Genomic DNA, 18,490 nt, shown 5'->3' with positions numbered 1-18,490 from the left:
ATTGGTAGGAGAAAGCCAGAACTGGCTTCCAAAAGTTAGTCCTCTGCCACGCAGTGGCCTTCCTCCCAAAATAAATGAAATTGAAAACTTTTTTTAAGGTAAAGGGAGAAGGAAAGAAAAGATATGTCTCTCCGGGCGTTGGTGGGGCACGCCTTTAATTCCAGCACTCGGGAGGCAGAGGCAGGTGAATCTCTGTGAGTTCAAGACCAGCCTGGTCTCCAGAGCGAGTGCCAGTATAGGCTCCAAAGCTACTCAGAAAAACCCTGTCTCGAAAAAACAAAAACAAATAAAAAATGAAAAGATAGGTCTCTAGGTGTGAGGATGGATAAGCCAAGCCCCACCTTCTCACCAGCACTCTGGATCTCAGCTTCCCCCTTTCCCAGGGTCCTTACCAGCTGCCCCTCCCCGCCATCGGGACAGGGAGGATTCCTTCTCCACTGTGAAATGAGAAGAGGTTTCTGAGGGTGCCTGGATGTCAGTTTCCCAAGACATTGACCCCATCCCCCCCACACACACACGCATGCTAGTTGTTCTTTTCTGGAATGTTCTGCAACAAAAGAAATCTGAAATACCTGCAGGGAGTGTGGGGCTGACCACACCCTAGGTGTCCCTCCAAACCCAGACCTGGGAGAGAAGACGGGAAGAAGGGCCTTGCGAGCACCTGGCTCTCCTCTCTGCACCAGATGAGAGGTAAAGTGTAGGTAGGTGCTTAGCTTGCATGTTCAGTGTTCACACTGTTCTTTCCAAGGGTTTTTTTTTTTTTTTTTGTGATGTACAAGTGCTGGTACATAATTACTGCACATTTACAAACTGAAATGTCTGTGTATTCTTGTGCCAGTTCATTAAACAAATATTTACCGACTGCTAATAAGCCATTCAGAACTAGGGGATGTACTAGTTTCTTCCACATACACAGCTCTCTCTGCCTGGGAAGTGTGTGGTACCCGGGGGACCCACGGCTGTGTTAGTGTAAAACTAGGGGTGGCATGCACACTTGAGCATCTGGATGTAGTGTGCAGCACCCCCACCCCAGGTCCAGCATCTGTGTTTCTTGTGCAGACGTGCTCAGACTGAGCATGGTGCCTCCTGGATGCCCGCCTGCCAGCCCCGCCCATCTCCGAGAGCGCCCCAGGCCAGGTGGGGCTGGGCAGGCCCCGGAAACCTCTCCCAGCTGCTGTGCCCAGTTTCAGGGAAGCCAAGGACTGGCACCCTGCCCACGGAGACTGTTTGCCCCTGCACCTGCCTCTGGGGCTTCTTGGAAGAAGCCTGGAGGCCCAACCCCCACCCCACAGCCCAGCATGCCTGAATCCACCTCCCAGACTCATAGGGGTAGCACCCCATATCCAGCCACATCTCTAAGAGTTAGGTGCACCCCTTAAAATTAGAACCAGACTCAAGCAAGGCAGAGTTCCCTAACGACAGAACCCGGAAGTGGGGACTATACTGGTTGTTTTTGTTTTTTATTTTCCTAAGCTCAAGGGTGGCCTGCCTGTGCAAAGCACATGTATGATGCTTGAACTACACCGCAGTCACAGTGGACATTTAAACTTAGAGGTATCTGCAACTCGGTCCTGGTTATTGCATGTGGTGCGCTCACTGGGGGTTTTACACCTGAGCACTGGTCCAGGCAGGTATGTTTGGCGATGGGAGGCTCTGCAGATGGCTGTCTGTTGTGCCCAGCTTCTAAATGTGTGTCTGCTCTCTACTAGTGTTTGTATGTGTGGATGCCTCCACACAGTGGGTGCTGTGTGTAGCCTGTCAGTGCACGCACACAGTAGGAGCTGAGTGTGGTATGGGTAGCTGCACATAGCAGGCTTCACACTGAAGGAGCTGCACACTGCAGGCTCTGCATGCACTCAGGAGTCACACAGAACAGGGACTGGGGCTGCACATAATAGACTCTGAATGTGCTCAGGGACTGTACACAGTAGGTTCTGCAATGTTTGGGGAGCAATACATAGGTTTTTCAGGAATCCAGAAGCTGCACACGAACTCGGGTCAGGCAACACAAGGGTTTGTCACTTTACACATCCGCTGTGGGTTCAGCAAGCATCCAGAGGCTGCACTCAGTAGGCCCTGAATTTGTTCAAAGATTGAACACAGTAGATTTTTGCACTCTGCATGCACTCAGAAGCTGCACACAGTAGGTTATGCTTGAATACTGGGATTGTACACAGTAGGTTGTGCACTTTGGATGCTTCGGAGGCTGCACACAGTAGGTTCTGCACAAGCTCAGGGCTGCACACAGTGGGCTCTCCGGACGGCCTCGGAGCAGGCCGCTGGGACTGGTGTGTGCGGCCCAAAGCTGTTCCTGAGCTGGCTTTCTGCCCGGCGGTGAGCGCCAGGCGGCCCAGGGAAGGCGCCGCTCACAAAGGGAGGGTCTGTGCGGACGCTCCGCCCTCCCGCCGCCGGGGCGGACCCCCACCCCCGCGGGCCGCAGACACCGGTCTGGCGGGCACCAGAGTGAGGCTGGCACTGGCGCTCTCTGGAGGGGGTCGGCGGCTTGCGCCTAGGGCGCACCCGAGACGGGCGCTGGAGAGGGTCGGGGTGACCTCAGTTTGGGGAGTCTGAGGGGGCCAAGCGCCTGCACAGTCGCCCACTAGCACTGTCTGTGACTCCAACAACCGCCTCTGTCTCCAATTATCCAATTTAAGGACCAGGGAACCCGGGACTCCTGCCTGTGGGGAGGGCGGGAGGGGCGTCTGGGGTCTGGGTCAGAGCCCCACACCACCCCCAGCGTGTCTGGCGAGAGGGTGGGGTGGCTACAAGCCGTAATGAGGGTTCTGGAAGCAACTCGCTTTTTGCTGAGCTCTCTGCAAGCCCTTACCTCGTGGGAGGGCCCTTGCACTTTCCCTTTTAAGGGTGGGGAAACTGAGTCACAGTTGGCTGGGCTCTCCTGGCTCTGGTAACCGTCAGTGTGAGGCAAGAGTCAATCTTGGTCTTCACTTTTCCTGTAGGGGCTGCTGAGTTCTGCCCTTCCACACAGCCTTGGAACCAGCAAGAGAAGCATTTATGGCGCGCCTGCTGTGTACACGAAGTGTGCCCTGTGATCTTGTTTGGCTTCCCATATGCGTGCGTGCGTGCGTGCTCGAGCTTGGAGTGCGGACTTCACCAGAGCACGGAGGGTCTTGGTTCCCGCCCCCGGAAGCTGCTGACTCCACCTACTCCCAGGGTCCTGGGAACCGCAGAGTCGGAGAGGGGGTGGGGTGGGAACAGTGTAGGAAAAGAATAGGGACATCAGAGAGAGGAAACCCCCCTGTGGGTTCTGCAGATGTGGATGGAGGGGCGAGACCAAGTCTTCTCGGTTCCCTGTGGAGGGGTGGCTTTCAGGTTCTATGCCATGGTTTTTTGGGGAGAGACTGTTTCCGGTCTTTGGAAGGGATCGTGGGGTGCAGAGTCTCTGGGGAGTCTGTCCGATATGGCTTTGGGGTCACCCCGATTGGGGGACTCCAACTGGTCCAAATCTATCTCTCTGAGCTCTTCTGTTTCCTGCTCCAGGGCTGGCAACCCCCTAGGGACGGGATGAGCAATGAGGCGCCTCCAGTGGTGAGAGTGCTAGGAGAGAACTGACCCCCTTCGTGGACCGGGTGGGGCCCAGGAAGAGGTTTCCAGAGCTGAGAGGAGGGAAGAAAGGTCAGAACTGTCTGGGGCGTGGTGACACACAGGCCTGCAATCCCAGGAGCTACAGGGACTCCCAGGCTTGTCTGGACTTCAGAGTGAGACACAGTCATTAAAAACTGAAAGGGAGACAAGGCTCAGAGAGCAAAGGGGCTTGCAGCCAAGTCTGAGGACCTGAGTTCAATCCCAGGACCCACAGGAAACCAACTCCCCCAAATTGTCCTCTGACCTACACATGCAAAAAGTAAATTAAACATTTCTTAAGGAAAAGTAAAAAACTCGTTATGATAGCACCAGTGTGCCATGCCAGCATTGGGGATCTCTGTGAGTTGGAGGCCAGCCTGGTCTATACAGCAAGTTACAGGCCAGCCAGGGCTACATAGAGAAACCCTGTGTCAAATACAAAATGAAGGGCTGGAGAGATGGCTCCGAGATTAAGAGCACTGCCTGGGTCATTTCCCGGCATCCACACGGTGGCTCACGACCAGGTTACCAGGAACACGCGTGGTGTGCATGCGGACCAGGTTCTAGACAGCTTTTATTGGCACTGAGACTCCCACTCGAAAGCCCTTGGCTGAGGTCCGCCACCTTTCTAGCCATGTCCCCTCCTCCCACCCAGCACTTGTAAACTGAAAATGGCATATTGAGCCCTGATGTTTCTTATGGCCTCTGTTCCCAGAAGAGCAGGAAAGGGCCTGGCACAGTCAGGGCTACATAAAATAAATGCAGACGACATAAAGAATCAAGTCACATCAAAGGAGAGTTTGACACATAGGTGACTTTCTGCGTCCCAGCCTCAGGACAGACTGTTTTGTCCCTAGGGGATTCACGTTAGCCTGCAGCGTGTGGTGGTGCCTTTGCCAAGTCTTGTGACAGCACTTAGGTTAGGGAACCTTGTTCTTTGAAGGTGTCCTGTCACGGGACTTTGACTTTGGGCAGGTGGCGTCACCTCCTAGGATTGTTTCTCTGTGAAATAGGGACACTAATGGTGATATACTCGTGGATGTCTTGAGCAGTGAGCAGTGAGCAGTCGCCCACCAAGCTGAGCAGGACTGGAGGCGTGGTCAGGGTGGAGCCCCGCCTAGAATCCCCCAGTGGGGGCTTGGGGCGTGGTCAGGGTGGAGCCCCGCCTAGAATTCCCCAGTGGAGGGGCTGGAGGCGTGGTCAGGGTGAACCCGGGGTAGCAGATCATTTTCAGGCCCTGAATTCCTCTCCCTTCCACCCCTATTACCAACCCCACCTCGGACTCTTCACCCTGAGAAAACAAACAAAACAAAACATTAAAGCAGCTGTCTCATCGTGTTTTCCCAGCATCTCTATGTATTTGATGCACCCTGCACCTGCCGCAGCCTGGTCCCTTCAGGACAACTGAACAGGCTCACACACCATCATCACCTGTGCCTGGAAAGAGCTACCACCTCATGTGCTATTGAGCCAGGCAGTGTCCGCCCGTCACCATGCACCTGTGCAGGGGATGTCAGCTAGCGTGAACATACGCCTGTTTCTACAAGTCCTTCACCAGGCTACGTGTCACACGGGAGAGCCAGCTCAGAGAGGAACAGGAAGTAGCCAGGTGCAGGAGTTGGTGTTCTTAGAACCGAGTACCGGGGCACTGCGTGTGCAAGCGTGCGCGTGCGTGTGCGCCACGCCCGTCTGCCTGCAGCCTGCATTGCCAAGTTTTTCCTGCTTAACGTCCAAGGAACACACCCACGTTTCCTGGCACACCATGGCGTTCCTAATGGAACCAGTAGTCCAGGACAGGACCGAAGCTCGGTGACCTGGGACAGCTTCTCCCTGCTGACTGGGATGGCTCAGTCTCCCCTCAGCTGCCTAAAGTTTTCCCCTCACCCACCCCAAATTCCAGACTCCAAGCCAGGCTGTGACTTCTCCACTCTGAGCTTCGGTCTCCTTTTTTGGGGGGAAATGAGGCTGGAGCAGTTGTGAGCGTGGAAAGAAGATGCAGGTGCCGTGGCTGAGTCAGGGAGACCTCAGAACCTAGGAATGGTCCGTATCTATCACTGGCGAGGTCAGAAAGCATTAGTCCTGGCTTGGGAGTACAGTAGACTCTTCCACAAACCACTCTTGTTGTCCACGGCCATCACTCTTGTGGGGACCCAGAGGCCACCAGGTCAGGGAAGGGACAGCAGGTTACATACAATCCCTAAGGGTAGAGCCTGCAAAGACCTGCCTGGAGCCACTGCTGCGGGCAGAGACTGCTCCCCCAGTATTCATCACCTTACCCTGTGATACCCCCTCCCCGACTCCCTGTCCCTCCTGCCCCTTCCCGCTCCGGTGTGGGTGTGTTCACTTCCCCACCCTAAAGCCCCTGGGTGTCCCCCACGGTGACCTTCCTCCCCTGGGCCTCACTCAAAGACTGGACTCTTAACTCCTAACCTCCCCAAACCCCTGTAATCCCTTGGGCCGCTCGCCAGTGCTCCTGGAAGTCCAACACCTCAGCCCGGGACCTCCCCTCCCCACCCCTGGGGACTCCCTCCTCGGTGCTCCGCCTCCTGCGTGACTCCCAGGGCGCCCCTGGGGGTTTCCTCAGCCTACCAGTGGCTCTGTGGAAAGGTCGGGGCTGATGGGATCAGGTAAACTAAGGCCGGCAGGGCAGGAGAGCCCAGGGAGCATGCGGTTTCGGTTTGGGACAGGATGCAGAGTGTACCAAGGGTGCTTTCCTACTGTTGATTTTAGCTCGGGGAAAGAATGAAAAAAACATTCTTTTCCTTTTGTGCATCCACAAGGCCCATCCCAGGAAGGAGAGCTTGGGTGCATGAGAAAAAGGGTGCGCCCCCAGGGGAGATCGAGAGTCCCACCCCACAAAGACCCCTTGCTGTGTGGCCTCAGGCGCCCTCACAGCGTCTCTGGTCTGGGTCGTGGGGTGGGAGGGGGAGTGCGGTCCCTTTCCCAGTGCGCCGACCCAGGGCCTCGGCTCCAGCCCTGCGGGTAACAGGGGGGCTGGGCCGCCAGGTTTCGTAATAAACCCTCTTAATTGCTGCGAAGCCGGAGCTGGGTGGCGGCGCCTGCGGCAGAGCAGCAGTGTCTAGAGCTACGCGCTCAGAGCTGCGGACGAGGCCGGGTGGCCGCGGCGCGACACAGGGCCACACCTGGGGCGACCGGAGGGCGGGCGAAGGAGGGAAGCACACGAGGACCCGGAGGCTTAACGAGTTTATTAGAATGTCTCTGTAGTAGAAACTTAAAAAAATACGCAAGCGACCTGCCTTGCTCAGCGCAATAACAAAATAGATTCGTGTCAGAGTCGCAGTCCCGGGGTCGTCCCGGCTCCCGCGGCTACGGTCGCCTCTTCCGCCGTGCACAGTTCACTGTCCCGCAGGGTCCGGACGCCTCGCCCCTGCCTGCGGCGTCGAGTGCAGACCCTCGGCGCTCCCCGCTGCGGCTGCGTGCAGAGGCTGGCTGCAGGATCCCCAGGCCCGGGCTCCAACGCCCCGGGCTCCTCCTCCGGCCTGGGCTCCCCTCCTTCCTGTCTCGGCGACCACCTGCGGTGCTGCTCCGGTTCCACCGCCCAGAGAGCCGGCGGGCGGGCGCGCACTCCCCTCTCATCTCAGTCGCGGTGACTCCGCCCCTCCCGGAAGGTCTCACGGGTAGGGTGGCTTTTGAGGGATTGTTCTTGGGGATGAGGGGGGGGTCAAATATGTATTTTATTTAATTTTTTTACGGGACAGCAACTCAACAGTTGCTTTAGATGTTTGTAGAGTGTCAGCGTTCCTCCAGAGAGATATAAGGGACCCATTGGTTATTGCCTCTGCTCTCCTCACAGTAACTGGCCACCTCGACCAAGCCTTGGCTTTTCCAGGTATCTGTGTGACAGTTCTGTGGAGGGGGACAAAAAGGAAGGGTTTAGTGGGAGCTCTAGGAGTTCGGTAGGGAACCGCCCTCTGGCGCCCAGGGGCCCCTTTGGTGAAAAACAGGCTGGCTCAAAATAGCTGCCAGGGTGATGAGGCAGCCCACGGGACATGCCTAGCGTGGCTGGGCAGTGAGCTGGTGTTGGACCAGCCAGCCCAGCTATGTTGACAAACACGGGATCTAGGTGCCCAGGGCAGGCAGGGTGGGGCAGGGAGAGACAGAGAGAGACCGGGCTCACCGTGACCAGGAGGCAATGCAGGTCTCGGGCCTCAGTGGTGCCCAGGGTTTCTGCGGGCTCGCCCAGGAGCTGTGCCAGCCTCTGCATACCGGATACCCGGACGATGTCAATGTCATTGTCACAGCAGAACGACTGGATCAGTGTGAAGTGGATCTGCAGGGCGATGTCATCTTCCTCCTCTTCGTCTATGGCTAGGAGGCACAGGACTACACTGTCAGGGTCCCTGCAGGAGAAAGGGGGTGTCAGGGGAGGCCAGAGCTGGAAGGATGGCATCGTGCACGAGCTCGGGGACCTCAGGCGGGAGAGGTGTGGACAAGACTAAAGGTGCAAGAACAACCTCCCCCCCAGCGCTGCACGGTTGCTGGGGTGATCAACTATGCAAATTCTGATGGCGGTGGGGGAGGGGGCATGGCTCAAAGTTACTGAGGCTGTCTTGTCAAAACAAAAAACAAAACCTCAAACTTGCAATGTCAGGGTTCTGCAGCGAGTCTCTATCCCCCCAAAAAATAAGTTCCCAGAGAAATGTCGCTCTCCACTCCCCAATGCAGAGAGCACTGGGAAAGTCCCCCAAAGACCTGTGCCCTACAGGGGTGATGGGAGCGTGAGTGCATCAGAGGGGCGCCCCCACCTACGCCCGGGAAAGGGGCGTGCTGACTCACACATTCATCAGTTTGGCCGCCTCGTACACCCCCACGGTGAGGCGATCCTGACGCTGCGCGGCCACCAGCAGCTGTTCCACCGCGGCGGTCACCGCCTGCATCCTAAGAGGCCAAGGGAGAGGAGGCGATTAGCCGATGACAGCTCGGCCAACCTCAGGCTGCGGGAGAGACCTCGGGTCCCCGCTGTACTCACTTCTGAGCCGCGTTGTCGCTCGCCACCAGCTCTTCCAGCGTCATGATGCAGTCACACTCCACAGCGGACCCCCACGAAAGGTCCCCAAGGGCGAAGTATGAGCCCAGACTCAACCCAAGGGGAAAAACACCTTTCCGTGCGATCAGAAGCTTCCAAAGTCTTCCGGAGGCGGCGGGACTTCCCTTCCCAAGAAAAAAGCAAGAGAGAAAAAAAGGTTGCAAAATCCCCACGAAAATTAATCCAAGAATCAGAATGCACACAGGACCCGGGCTGCAAGGGAGTGAGCGCGCGGCCGCCGGGAGCCGCTTTATATAAACTCTCGGTTTGGGGGCGTGGCCTCTGGAGGCCTACGCCGTCCTCCCATTGGTGTATACACAAAGAGCTGAGTGCACCGCGCTGTGATTGGCTGGTGGTTGAAAAGGCGGAGCTCAAGAGCAGACTGCCCCACGTGGGGGTCAGGGCTGGGAGGAGGGCAAACCGGAGCAGCCCTGAGTGCCAGAAAAGCGAGCGAGCGAGAGAGAGAAAAAACCACACACGCAGACACAAAAAAACAGAAGTTTCTCTCCTGATTTCCCGGCAGCCGCGCTACGCAGGCCGCGCGCGGGGTTTCCAGCGCGCGAGTCTGGCCTGGACTTTCGGGGAGGGCTGTCTGGAATCCCCTCCCTGTCCCCGGAGAGTCCCCCAGCCTTTCCCAGGCACTGCTCTGGAAAGGGCTGTGCATGGGGCCCGAGGACCCCGTCTGCAGCCCGATGCCTCCCAGGATGGCAACTTTTTGTGCGTTGGGGGGGGTCTTGCCCATCTTTGGAGACCCTGGACCTTAGGTAACTGAACTTCTCGAGCCAACGCAATCCCCGCCTTGTAAGGTTGGAGAGGGATCTAAATCACGTCCAGGGTATACAGTAAGCGCTTAGTAAGGACACTGGGATCTTCACCCCAAAGTGAGAGCTACGAGGCACCCTACACCGCCACCGTGCTTTGAGAATGCCTGCCCCCCCCCCCGCGCAGGGGGCGGGGAGGGGTCACCCAAAAAGCTACAGCTACCTGGCGGCCTCGGTAGGTGGCTTAGGGATCACCGCGGAGGCCAGAGCTGCAGAGCACTAAGGGATCGCTGGGAAAGAGAGATAAGGAACCCTTTCTCCCGGCACCCCGAGAGTTTCAGGGTGGGGTGCGCGTGGGAGGCGCAGGTGAAGAGACCTGCAGGCGCTCTGCGGAGCGGCTCGCCCCCTGCCGGCTGCCTCACGGTCTAGCCTCTGACACCTGACCCTTGCGGGGAAACCGAGGCAAAGCGAAAGTATGCTGCCCCCTGGGACATGGTGGCTGGATGGCAGCCGCTCTTTTGTTCCTGGCATTTTTGCAGTGCGCAACATGAGCCGCGGGCCCCTTCTGCCACGCGTGCCATTTATCTTGTACAACGTTAGGCAAGCAAAGGGACTGATAGCTGCATTATGCAAAAGAGAAACTGAGGCTTCCGAGGGTATTCTCTTCAGAGCTACACTATGGTTGCTGGTTGCAGAGCCAGACAGCAAGGACACGAGGCGGGCGGGCGGGCGGGCGGATCCCGCGTGGGACTCTCCCACGGTGCACGGGGGCTCCCGGTGATTCACAACGCGTCCTCTCCTCCGCCAGCCTGGGGCCTGGCCTCGGCCGCGCAGCTCGGTTCCCCCGGATCCCCGGCCCCCGGGTCCGGTGACGCATCGCGCCTCCTCTGCGCCGCCCACCTAGCGCGCGAAATGTCCCTGGCGTGAGAGGCCCACCGGCGACACCTGGCGGCCTCATGAGGTCTCTGCGCGCGCAGCTTCCGGAAAGGGAGGGGGCGAGAACACTTGCAATAGGTATTTCTTTTTCTTTCCTTTTTCTTTTTCTTTCTTTCTTCCTACCTTCCTTCCTTCCTTCCTTTCTTCTTTTTTTCTTTTCTGCGATGCTGGGGATGAATCCAGGGCTTCCTGACGCCAGGCCAGAACACACCACCGATATCTATGTACACTATATCCCAACCAGACACATGCTATAATACGATATTTTAAATATCAACCATGAAGGATGGGCGAGATGGTTCAGCAGGAGAAGGAGATTGTGACTAAGCATGAGTTTGATCCGCAGATTCTACAAGGTGGAAGGAGAGAACTGATCCCCATACGTGCTCCAAGTCGTATATTCGTGTGCACATACAAACAAATAACTTTATTAGGTGCATATTTGAATTGCCCTCCTGGCTATGGCTGGAGTTCAGAGTGCTCCTGCAGCATTCCTGAGTCCCTGGCTCCCTTCCTGGATACCATATGAACCCTAGGGTTGTGCACACTTGTCATCCAAATACTGGGGAGGTAAAGGTAGGAATATCAGTCAGTAGTTCAGGATCATCCAGGGCTATGTAGCGAGTTTGAGGCTCACCTGAGCTATATGGGTTTGGGGTGGGGGGCTGAAGAGATGGTGCAGCCATTAAGAGCACTGGCTGCTCTTCCAGAGGACCTGAGTTTAATTCCCAGCACCCAAATGACTGCTCACAACAGTGTAACTCCAGTCCCAGGGGAGCTGACACCCTCTAAGGGCACCAGGCAAGCACAAGATGCACAGACAAGACACATCCATAAAATCCATAAAAGAACAAATCTTGCAGAGGCAGGCAGATATCTGTGCATTTGAGGCCAGCCTGGTCAACAAAGCGAGTTCCAGGACAGCCAGGACTACATGTTGAGACCCTGTCTCAAAAAACAAAACAAACAAAAATCCGTAGACTCTGCATCCAGGGAGACTCCTTGAGTCAGAGATGGGCCATACCAAGGCCTAGTGTTTGCTGTCTAGACAGAAAAGGTGACCTAGGTCTGTGCAGACAAAGCAGTGGAGGCCTGTGGGATGAGCAGGGCTCTCACAGCAGGACCGGAAATAGCATCAGGGGCCTGGAAACTGCCAGGACAAAGGCCATGTTCCCGGGAGGGGCTGTTTTGGCTGTGGTCAGAAGGCCTGCCAGGAAGGGCCTGGACTCCTAGAAATAAGTATCACTGTGCTCTCCTGTTTTGCCTTCTCCTTCTTTTTTCTATTCTCTCTCTCTCTCTCTCTCTCTCTCTCTCTCTCTCTCTCTCTCTCTTTCTTTCTTTGAGACAGGACTCATGTAGCCCAGGCTATATTAAGCTCACTTGGTAGCCAAGAAAGGCCTTGAGAGCCACTACAGCTGGCTTGTGCCATCCATGCTCCAGAGCCTTAGGGTTACTAGGCTAGTATCCCACTCACTGCACCCCAACCAAAGGATCCCTTTTCTTTCTTTTTTTCTTATGAAGTGACAACCAGTGTTAATGGTTAACTAGCAGAATCACCTGGGATATAGGACCCTGGGGTTGCTTGTGGAAGAGTCTCTTACTTATGTTAAATGATGTAGGGAAATGCCTCTTAGCTGGGGTGTGGGCACCGTCCTAACTGGATCCCAGACTGCAGGCCAAAAGAAATGGGGCAGAGCAAAGGGCTTGTGTGCAGCCTGGACTCTCAGCCACAAAGGGAAGGGCTGTAGTCCAGAGTTGTGAGCTCTTTGGAGTTGCTGCTATCTTAAGTCTCTTACCAAGTTCACAGGAGACAAAGACAGCTTGTGGGACGACCTCTGGTGTCTCATTGACCTGGAACCTCACCAAGTAGGTGCCTCTAGCTGGCCAGTGAGTGATTGACAGGACCCCTCCCTCCATCTCCACTGCCCATCTCAAAGGCACAGGGCTCACAGTCTGGGGCTGGAGGGGTGAGGTGTGAGTGGAGGGCCAGCTCAGTGGTTAAGAGCCCCTGCTGCTTTTGCAGAGGACCCAGCACCCACCGAGGGCAGCTCTTCTGGGCTCCACAGGCACTCTGCTCACATGTACACATATACACATAATTAAGAATAATTTTTTTAAAGCTGGGAGGTGGTGGCGCACGCTAAGCACTCCAGAGGCAGAGGTAGGCGGATCTCTGTGAGTTTGAGGCCAGCCTGGTCTATCTACAAGAGCGAGTTCCAGGACAGCCTCCAAAGCCACAGAGAAACCCTGTCTTCAAAAACCAAAAAAAAAAAAAAAAAAAAAAAGGAGAGAGATTTCTTTAGCCAGGCATTGGTGGTACACGCCTTTAATCCTAGCACTCAGTGAGGGACTAAAAATTCAAATTAATATAAGTTTAAAAACTTAGGCCCTGAAAGGGAACATCTAATGATAAAGGAAAATTTAACTCCTTTAATCAGGAGTGCATGAATGGCGCCTGATCCCCTGCTCTCAGAGAAGGAGAGGTAACTGTCCACCACTCCTGTTAACATTCCTTTGCTAATTGCTGGTCATAAAGATCCCCCAGCCTGGGGGATAACTGACAGACTCTGTGACTCTGTAACCCTGTCTTATCTAAGTCAAATGTATCTCCCTTAAAATGTATAGTTACTAACTCTGTACTTTGTATGACCTTAAGTAAGCTATGGAAACTCTGTAATTTGTGGCCTTCAACCTTATGGTCTGCCCCTTTAAAAGCTTCTCTTTTTGGCTGAGTGGGATCTCATTTGCCCACCATGCAGTGAGATCCTAGCTGGCCAGCTTGAAATAAAAAGAAACCTTTTGCTTTTGCATCAGTGTTGACTCCTTGGGTTAGTCTCTGGGCTCCGAGAACCTGGCATAACCCTCAGGAGGCAGAGGCAGAGGCAGGCAGATCTCTGTGAACTCAAAGCCAGCCTGGTCCAGGACAGCTAGTTCCAGGACAGGCTCCAAAGCAATACAGAGAAACCCTGTCTTGAAAAACAAAAACAAAAAAAAACCGAAATAATTGTAATAATTTTTTAGTCTGGTTGTGGTGGCGAACGCCTTTAATCCCAGCTCTCAGGAGGCAGAGGCAGGCAGAGCTCTGAGGTCGAGGCCAGCCTGGTCTACAGAGTGAGTTCCAGGACAGCCAGGGCTACACAGAGAAAATCTGTTTTGAAAAACAATTTTTTAAATCATTTTAAACATTTTTTAAAATCATGACTAAAGTTATGAGTCAGTTTGTGAAGATACTTGCTGCCAAGCCAAACAACCTGAGTTCAATCCCAGGAACCCATATAGTCATATAAAAGAAAGTCCTAAGAGCCAGGTGATAGTGACTCATGCTGTTAGTCCCCACACTTGGGAAGCAGAGGCAGGTGGATCTCTGTGAGTTTGAGGCCAGTCTGGTTTACAGAGTGCCAGGACAGGCTCCAAAGCTACATAGGAAAACCCTGTCTGGAAAAACCAAAAAAAAAAAAAAAAATCCTAAAATCCAGAAATCAGTAAATCAGAAATAAAACATGGTCTTAAGTATTAAGTAGGCAAATTCTTTTCTAAGAAGGTTATGTGAAAATAAACAATAAATAAATAAATAGGTCATGTGCTTGCAAAACTCCTGCCCCAGGGTGGGGAACCGTTAACATTTGGTACTGCTGTGTGTGAGGAAGGCATGGCTCTGTCAGACTGTGCTGTCAGAGTGGGCTCCCTTGAGGAGGTGGCATCTAAGTTGAGCCTGGAACAAGAAGAGGGTGCAGCCTGTGTGAAGGTCCTGGGGCAGGCCAGAGTTTGGCATGCTGGGAGAGGATCCAGGAGGTCTGTGTGGCTGTAGGCAGAGGGAGCATGGGGCAGGGCCTTGGTAGGCTTCAGGAAAGACTGGGGCTTTGAACCTGAGGAAGTTGGGAAACACAGAGTACCATGAGCAGAGGCAGTCAGAGCTGGAGAGTGGGAGGCAGGGAGGCCGGACATGAGGGTCTGGATGGGTTCCCTCTGATGTGGCCAGGAAGTTGTGAGCATGTCTGAAAGGCTGGAGTCTGACATCATGTATTTCCACACAGTGGAACAGAACACCGGTCCTGTCCCCAAGGAGAAGTTTCTGGGGCAGTGACTCAAGCTGTCATTCTGTGAGCATCCAGACATTTGTAAGACAGGAACCATCGGCAGTGAGTGAAGCTAGCACAGGTGTGTGTGTGGGGGGGGGGGGGAGGTGGGCAGGGAGCACCAGGAACAGCTTGGGGCAAGGAGGCCACTGTGTCTTCCTGCCCTCGGAAACAGGATGAGACAGGGCGGCCGATGGCTTCAGATGAGCCACTCTGGTTCCCAGCCCCTGATGTCTGTCTTTGGGAAGAGAGATCAGGACCATGCATCCTTGAGTTGCTGGCTTGATTTCCACGAAAGTCGCTACATAGGAAATCTCTTCTCAAAGAGGCACATAGTGGACTCACAGTTTGCTGTGGACTCACAGCAAAACACTAATCATCAGACCTTCCTGACCTCCCATCCAGGACAGTCACCCCAGGCCAGCCATCCCTGTCTGCATTTTTTATTTTTGAGACAGGAATTCTGGAGCCTAAATTTGGTTAAAATTTATAATCCTACTGCTTCAGCATCCCAGGTTCTTGACTATAGAGTGAGAGCAAGACCAGCCTGGGGACCCAGTACAGTGGTGGTGCACACCTTTAATCCCAGCATTCAGGAGGCAGAGACCGGTGGATTTCTGTAAGCTCAAGACCAGCCTGGTCTATAAGAGCTAGTTCCAGGACAGCCTCCAAAGCCACAGAGAAACCCTGTCTCAAAAAACCAAAAAAGTGGCCGGGCTTGGTGGTGCAGGCCTTTAATCTCAGCACTCAGGAGGCAGAGGCTGTGAGTTAGAGGCCAGCCTGGTCTTCAGAATGAGTGCCATGATAGGCTCCAAAGCTACACAGAGAAACCCTGTCTCAAATAACAAAAACAAAACAAAACAACAAAAACAACAAAGAGCACCCTGGGTAATAAACTGAACTGATACACTGTCTCAAAATCGGGGAGGGGAGGGGTGTTGATGTGTGCAGTACATCAGAAGTAGAAAGTCTTTTTTTTAGAAGCCCATCGAGTCCCCCATCCCCTCCTCTGGAATTCCCCAGTGAGGGGCTGGGGGCGTGGTCAGGGTGGAGCCCCACCTACATGCCCAGTGAAGGGGCTGGAGGCCTGAAGAACTTATGTACTATGCACCAGGGCTTGCATTTTATCTCTAGTACTGGTGGGAGGAGGTTAGGTGCGGGCTGTGAAAGACTAAAGAATTGCCTTTGATCCACAGGAAGGAGCCATGTAAAGGTGGAAGAAGATGAAGCTGTCTTCTGACTGCAGAATGCACACACCGGCACACACACAGAGAAAGATAACACAATTCAAACAAAATGGTAATTAACTCTTGAGGTTGTCCACGTACTGGACAGAAATGAGTTTCTGACCCAGGTGGGCTGACGAACCCCAGAGTTGACTCAACTATCAAGTACAACTTTCCTACACATATGCAACTTAGATTAAGTTTAATTTCTCTCAGAGGACGGGGGTATCAGCTCTGTCATTTACCATGTAGATCCTTAGGATCTAACAGGTCATCAGGCTTGCAGCAAGTCCCTTTACCCACTTATTTTGAGAGGGTATTTGTTACCAGCAAAAGCTGACTAATACACACACACACACACACACACACACACACACACACACACACGCGCGCGCGCGCACGTTTGGTTTTTTGAGACAGGGCTTCTCTCTATTGCTTTGGAGGTTGTTTTTCCGGCACTCCCTCTTGTAAACCATTCTGGCCTGGAACTCACAGAGATCCTACTGCCTCTGCCTCCCAAGTGCTGGGATTAAAGGGGTGCATCACCAACTCCTGGCATACCCAGGCATATTTTATGCTCTTGTCTTTATTTTTTTATTTCTCTGAACTTGCCTGGTGGGAAGCCTCACTCCTTAGCCTGTCAGTGCTACCTTGGCAGCCACTGCCCCATCTCACCTATGCTTTTCCTCCCTCAGCAGGGTGTGGAGAAGGCAACACTCCCTATGCACACAAGCTGATGCCCCGCACTCTGCTTCAGGCTACCATGCAGATTACAACGTTCTAAAGCACCAAGAATGTACCCCTGTTAGGTGTCCTTGAGTCTGTGGCCTCCCTTGTGGCAGGCTCGCCGACAAATGTCCCCACCTGTGGAGCCCATCATCCAGTGAGTGTCCAACCCACCCTGAACTTCCTGGCTCATGTCCCAAGGTTTTGTTCTCCTCATTTTGTTTTCTCTTGTTTGAGACAGAGTCTCCTAGATCTTGGCTAGCTTGGAGCTCACTTTATAGACCAGGCTGGCTCCAAACTCACAGAGATCCACCTGTCTCTGCCCCACTTGCCACAGTACCAGGTTGTTAAATTATGATATTAGATTTCAGGTTGAGTCCCCAAATCCTGGGAGTGAGTTTGGCACAGCTCCAGAATTGACACTCCAAAATCGTCCTACTTCAAATACAGAATCCAGGATCCAGGATCCCCCGAATCCCGAAAGACATTTCACTCTCCAGATTCCTGAATCCAAGATCCTGAAATTCAGGATCCACAATTTGGAGCACAAACTCAGGGCCCAAATCTCCCTGAAATCCAGGCTCCGGAATCTGATGGCTCTTAAATCCAGGCTCCAGATTCCACCTTGTCCAGAAATCCACGCTCCGGAATTCCGAATAAAGCCCAATGTTCCGGGCCAAAACTCAGCGACATCCTTTGGAATGTGATTTACTTATTTTTATTTAAAACTGGCGCCAAAATCCAGCTTGGGAGGGGACAGCGGGCCAGGGAATGGAGGATAGAAGGTGGGCACGGAGCAGGGAATCCCAGGGCTGACAGGGTCTAGGGGTCCGGATTTCCTATTTACAACCCTGCACCCCGAAAGCAGACAGCAAGCAGCTACTTTGTAGCGCGGCAGGAGCAGGGGGCGGGGAGAGCACCCCAGCTCCACCATAGGCTGTTGGAGGGTTGTTCTGGCAAGTTCCACTCCTGGAACCAGGGGTCCTCCACTTCCCATGCCCTGTGTTGGGAGCCAGTGGGAAGGGTAGGCCAGCGGATAGCCGGCAGTGAAGGGACACCTTGGTTGCAGCTGTCACTGCCCCACCCGCTTAGCGCCAAAATTTGAAAATCGCGGGACGTTTCCAAAGTGCACGTGAGAGGAAGAGGGTCCCGCCCCATCCAGAGCACCGCGGGGTTTTCTGGGACTTATAGTCCAAGAAGTACAGGGGTGGGATACACCAAGAACCCCGCCCAGTGCTGAGGGAAGAGGGCGGGAAGTCAACTCTAAGCCTTGGGGTGGCAGAGAACAAAAAGCAAACAAATGGGGGAAACACACACAGGGGGGAACACCAACAACAAGTCCTGGGACAGACAGGACACCAAAGGCCAAAAGGGGTGTATGCGAGGGGCACAGTAAAGAAACCCAAAAGGCCGCTTTGTCGGTGGAAAAGGAAAAGTTTATTTCAAACTGCCAAGACATGTCAGGGAAAAGAGAGATAAGCAAGATGGGGAAAATCTGGAGGGTTATAAAGAGAATGGATACCTGGAGAGGGGAGGAGCCAGTGAGCTGCAGGGGAGACATGGGGAGTTTTGAAATGTATAACAAGTCCTTGTGAGCGGGGCCTGGGGGAGTCTGGAGGCCAGTGTGGAGAGCCAGATGTGCCTTCTGCCAGAGGCCAAGGAAATTATTCCTTTTGGCAACTGGGAGGAGGTTTCAGAAGCTCCTGGGGGATACTGGCTTTTATCTAACTTCCAGAAATTCCCAGAAGTGCGGGTTGAGCAGGGTCTAAACTCAATTTCCAGTCAGTGAGCCTTGTCAGATGGGGGAGGTGGAGGGAGCAGCACACACTTTGGACCTGAGAAGAGGGAATGCATGCAGGCCAGAGGGAATCAGATAGGTAAAAGAACATTTTTATTCCCCTGGAGATGAAACCTAGGATCTGCTGCTCTTTAGATGAGTTCTTTTTTTTTTTTAAGATTTTATTTATTTATTATGTATACAACATTCTGCTTCCATGCATATCTGCACACCAGAAGAGGGCACCAGATCTCATAATGGATGGTTGTGAGCCACCATGTGGTTGCTGAGAATTGAACTCAGGACCTCTGGAAGAGCAGCCAGTGCTCTTAACCTCTGAGCCATCTCTCCAGCCTTTA

The 18,490-nt window shown here is 53.9% G+C and overlaps 1 protein-coding gene across 1 annotated transcript; it reads right to left on the bottom strand.

Moving 5' to 3' along the window:
* Window positions 1-6,773: 6,773 nt before the first annotated feature.
* Gadd45b (growth arrest and DNA damage inducible beta) lies at window positions 6,774-8,869 on the bottom strand. The gene is made up of 4 exons (XM_027419293.2): window positions 8,573-8,869; window positions 8,380-8,481; window positions 7,721-7,943; window positions 6,774-7,449 (listed from the first exon to the last, which is right to left on the bottom strand). The coding sequence occupies exons 1-4, from the start codon at window positions 8,614-8,616 to the stop codon at window positions 7,336-7,338; spliced, it is 483 nt and encodes a 160-aa protein (XP_027275094.1). The 5' UTR covers window positions 8,617-8,869; the 3' UTR covers window positions 6,774-7,335.
* Window positions 8,870-18,490: the final 9,621 nt, after the last annotated feature.

This window comes from Cricetulus griseus, chromosome 5 (genome assembly GCF_003668045.3).
Source record: "Cricetulus griseus strain 17A/GY chromosome 5, alternate assembly CriGri-PICRH-1.0, whole genome shotgun sequence".
Taxonomy (NCBI): Eukaryota; Metazoa; Chordata; class Mammalia; order Rodentia; family Cricetidae; genus Cricetulus; species Cricetulus griseus.
Note: the sequence above shows the minus strand (reverse complement) of the source record. Positions and strands in the feature narration are given on the sequence as shown.

Excerpts from the sequence above, each read along its gene's own strand:
- Gadd45b (XM_027419293.2), bottom strand. The coding sequence starts at position 8,616 with ATGACGCTGGAAGAGCTGGTGGCGAGCGACAACGCGGCTCAGAA. Across the intron at positions 8,482-8,572 it reads AGCGACAACGCGGCTCAGAA|GATGCAGGCGGTGACCGCCG; the intron begins GTGAGTACAGCG and ends TTGGCCTCTTAG. Across the intron at positions 7,944-8,379 it reads GCGGCCAAACTGATGAATGT|GGACCCTGACAGTGTAGTCC; the intron begins GTGAGTCAGCAC and ends TTTCTCCTGCAG.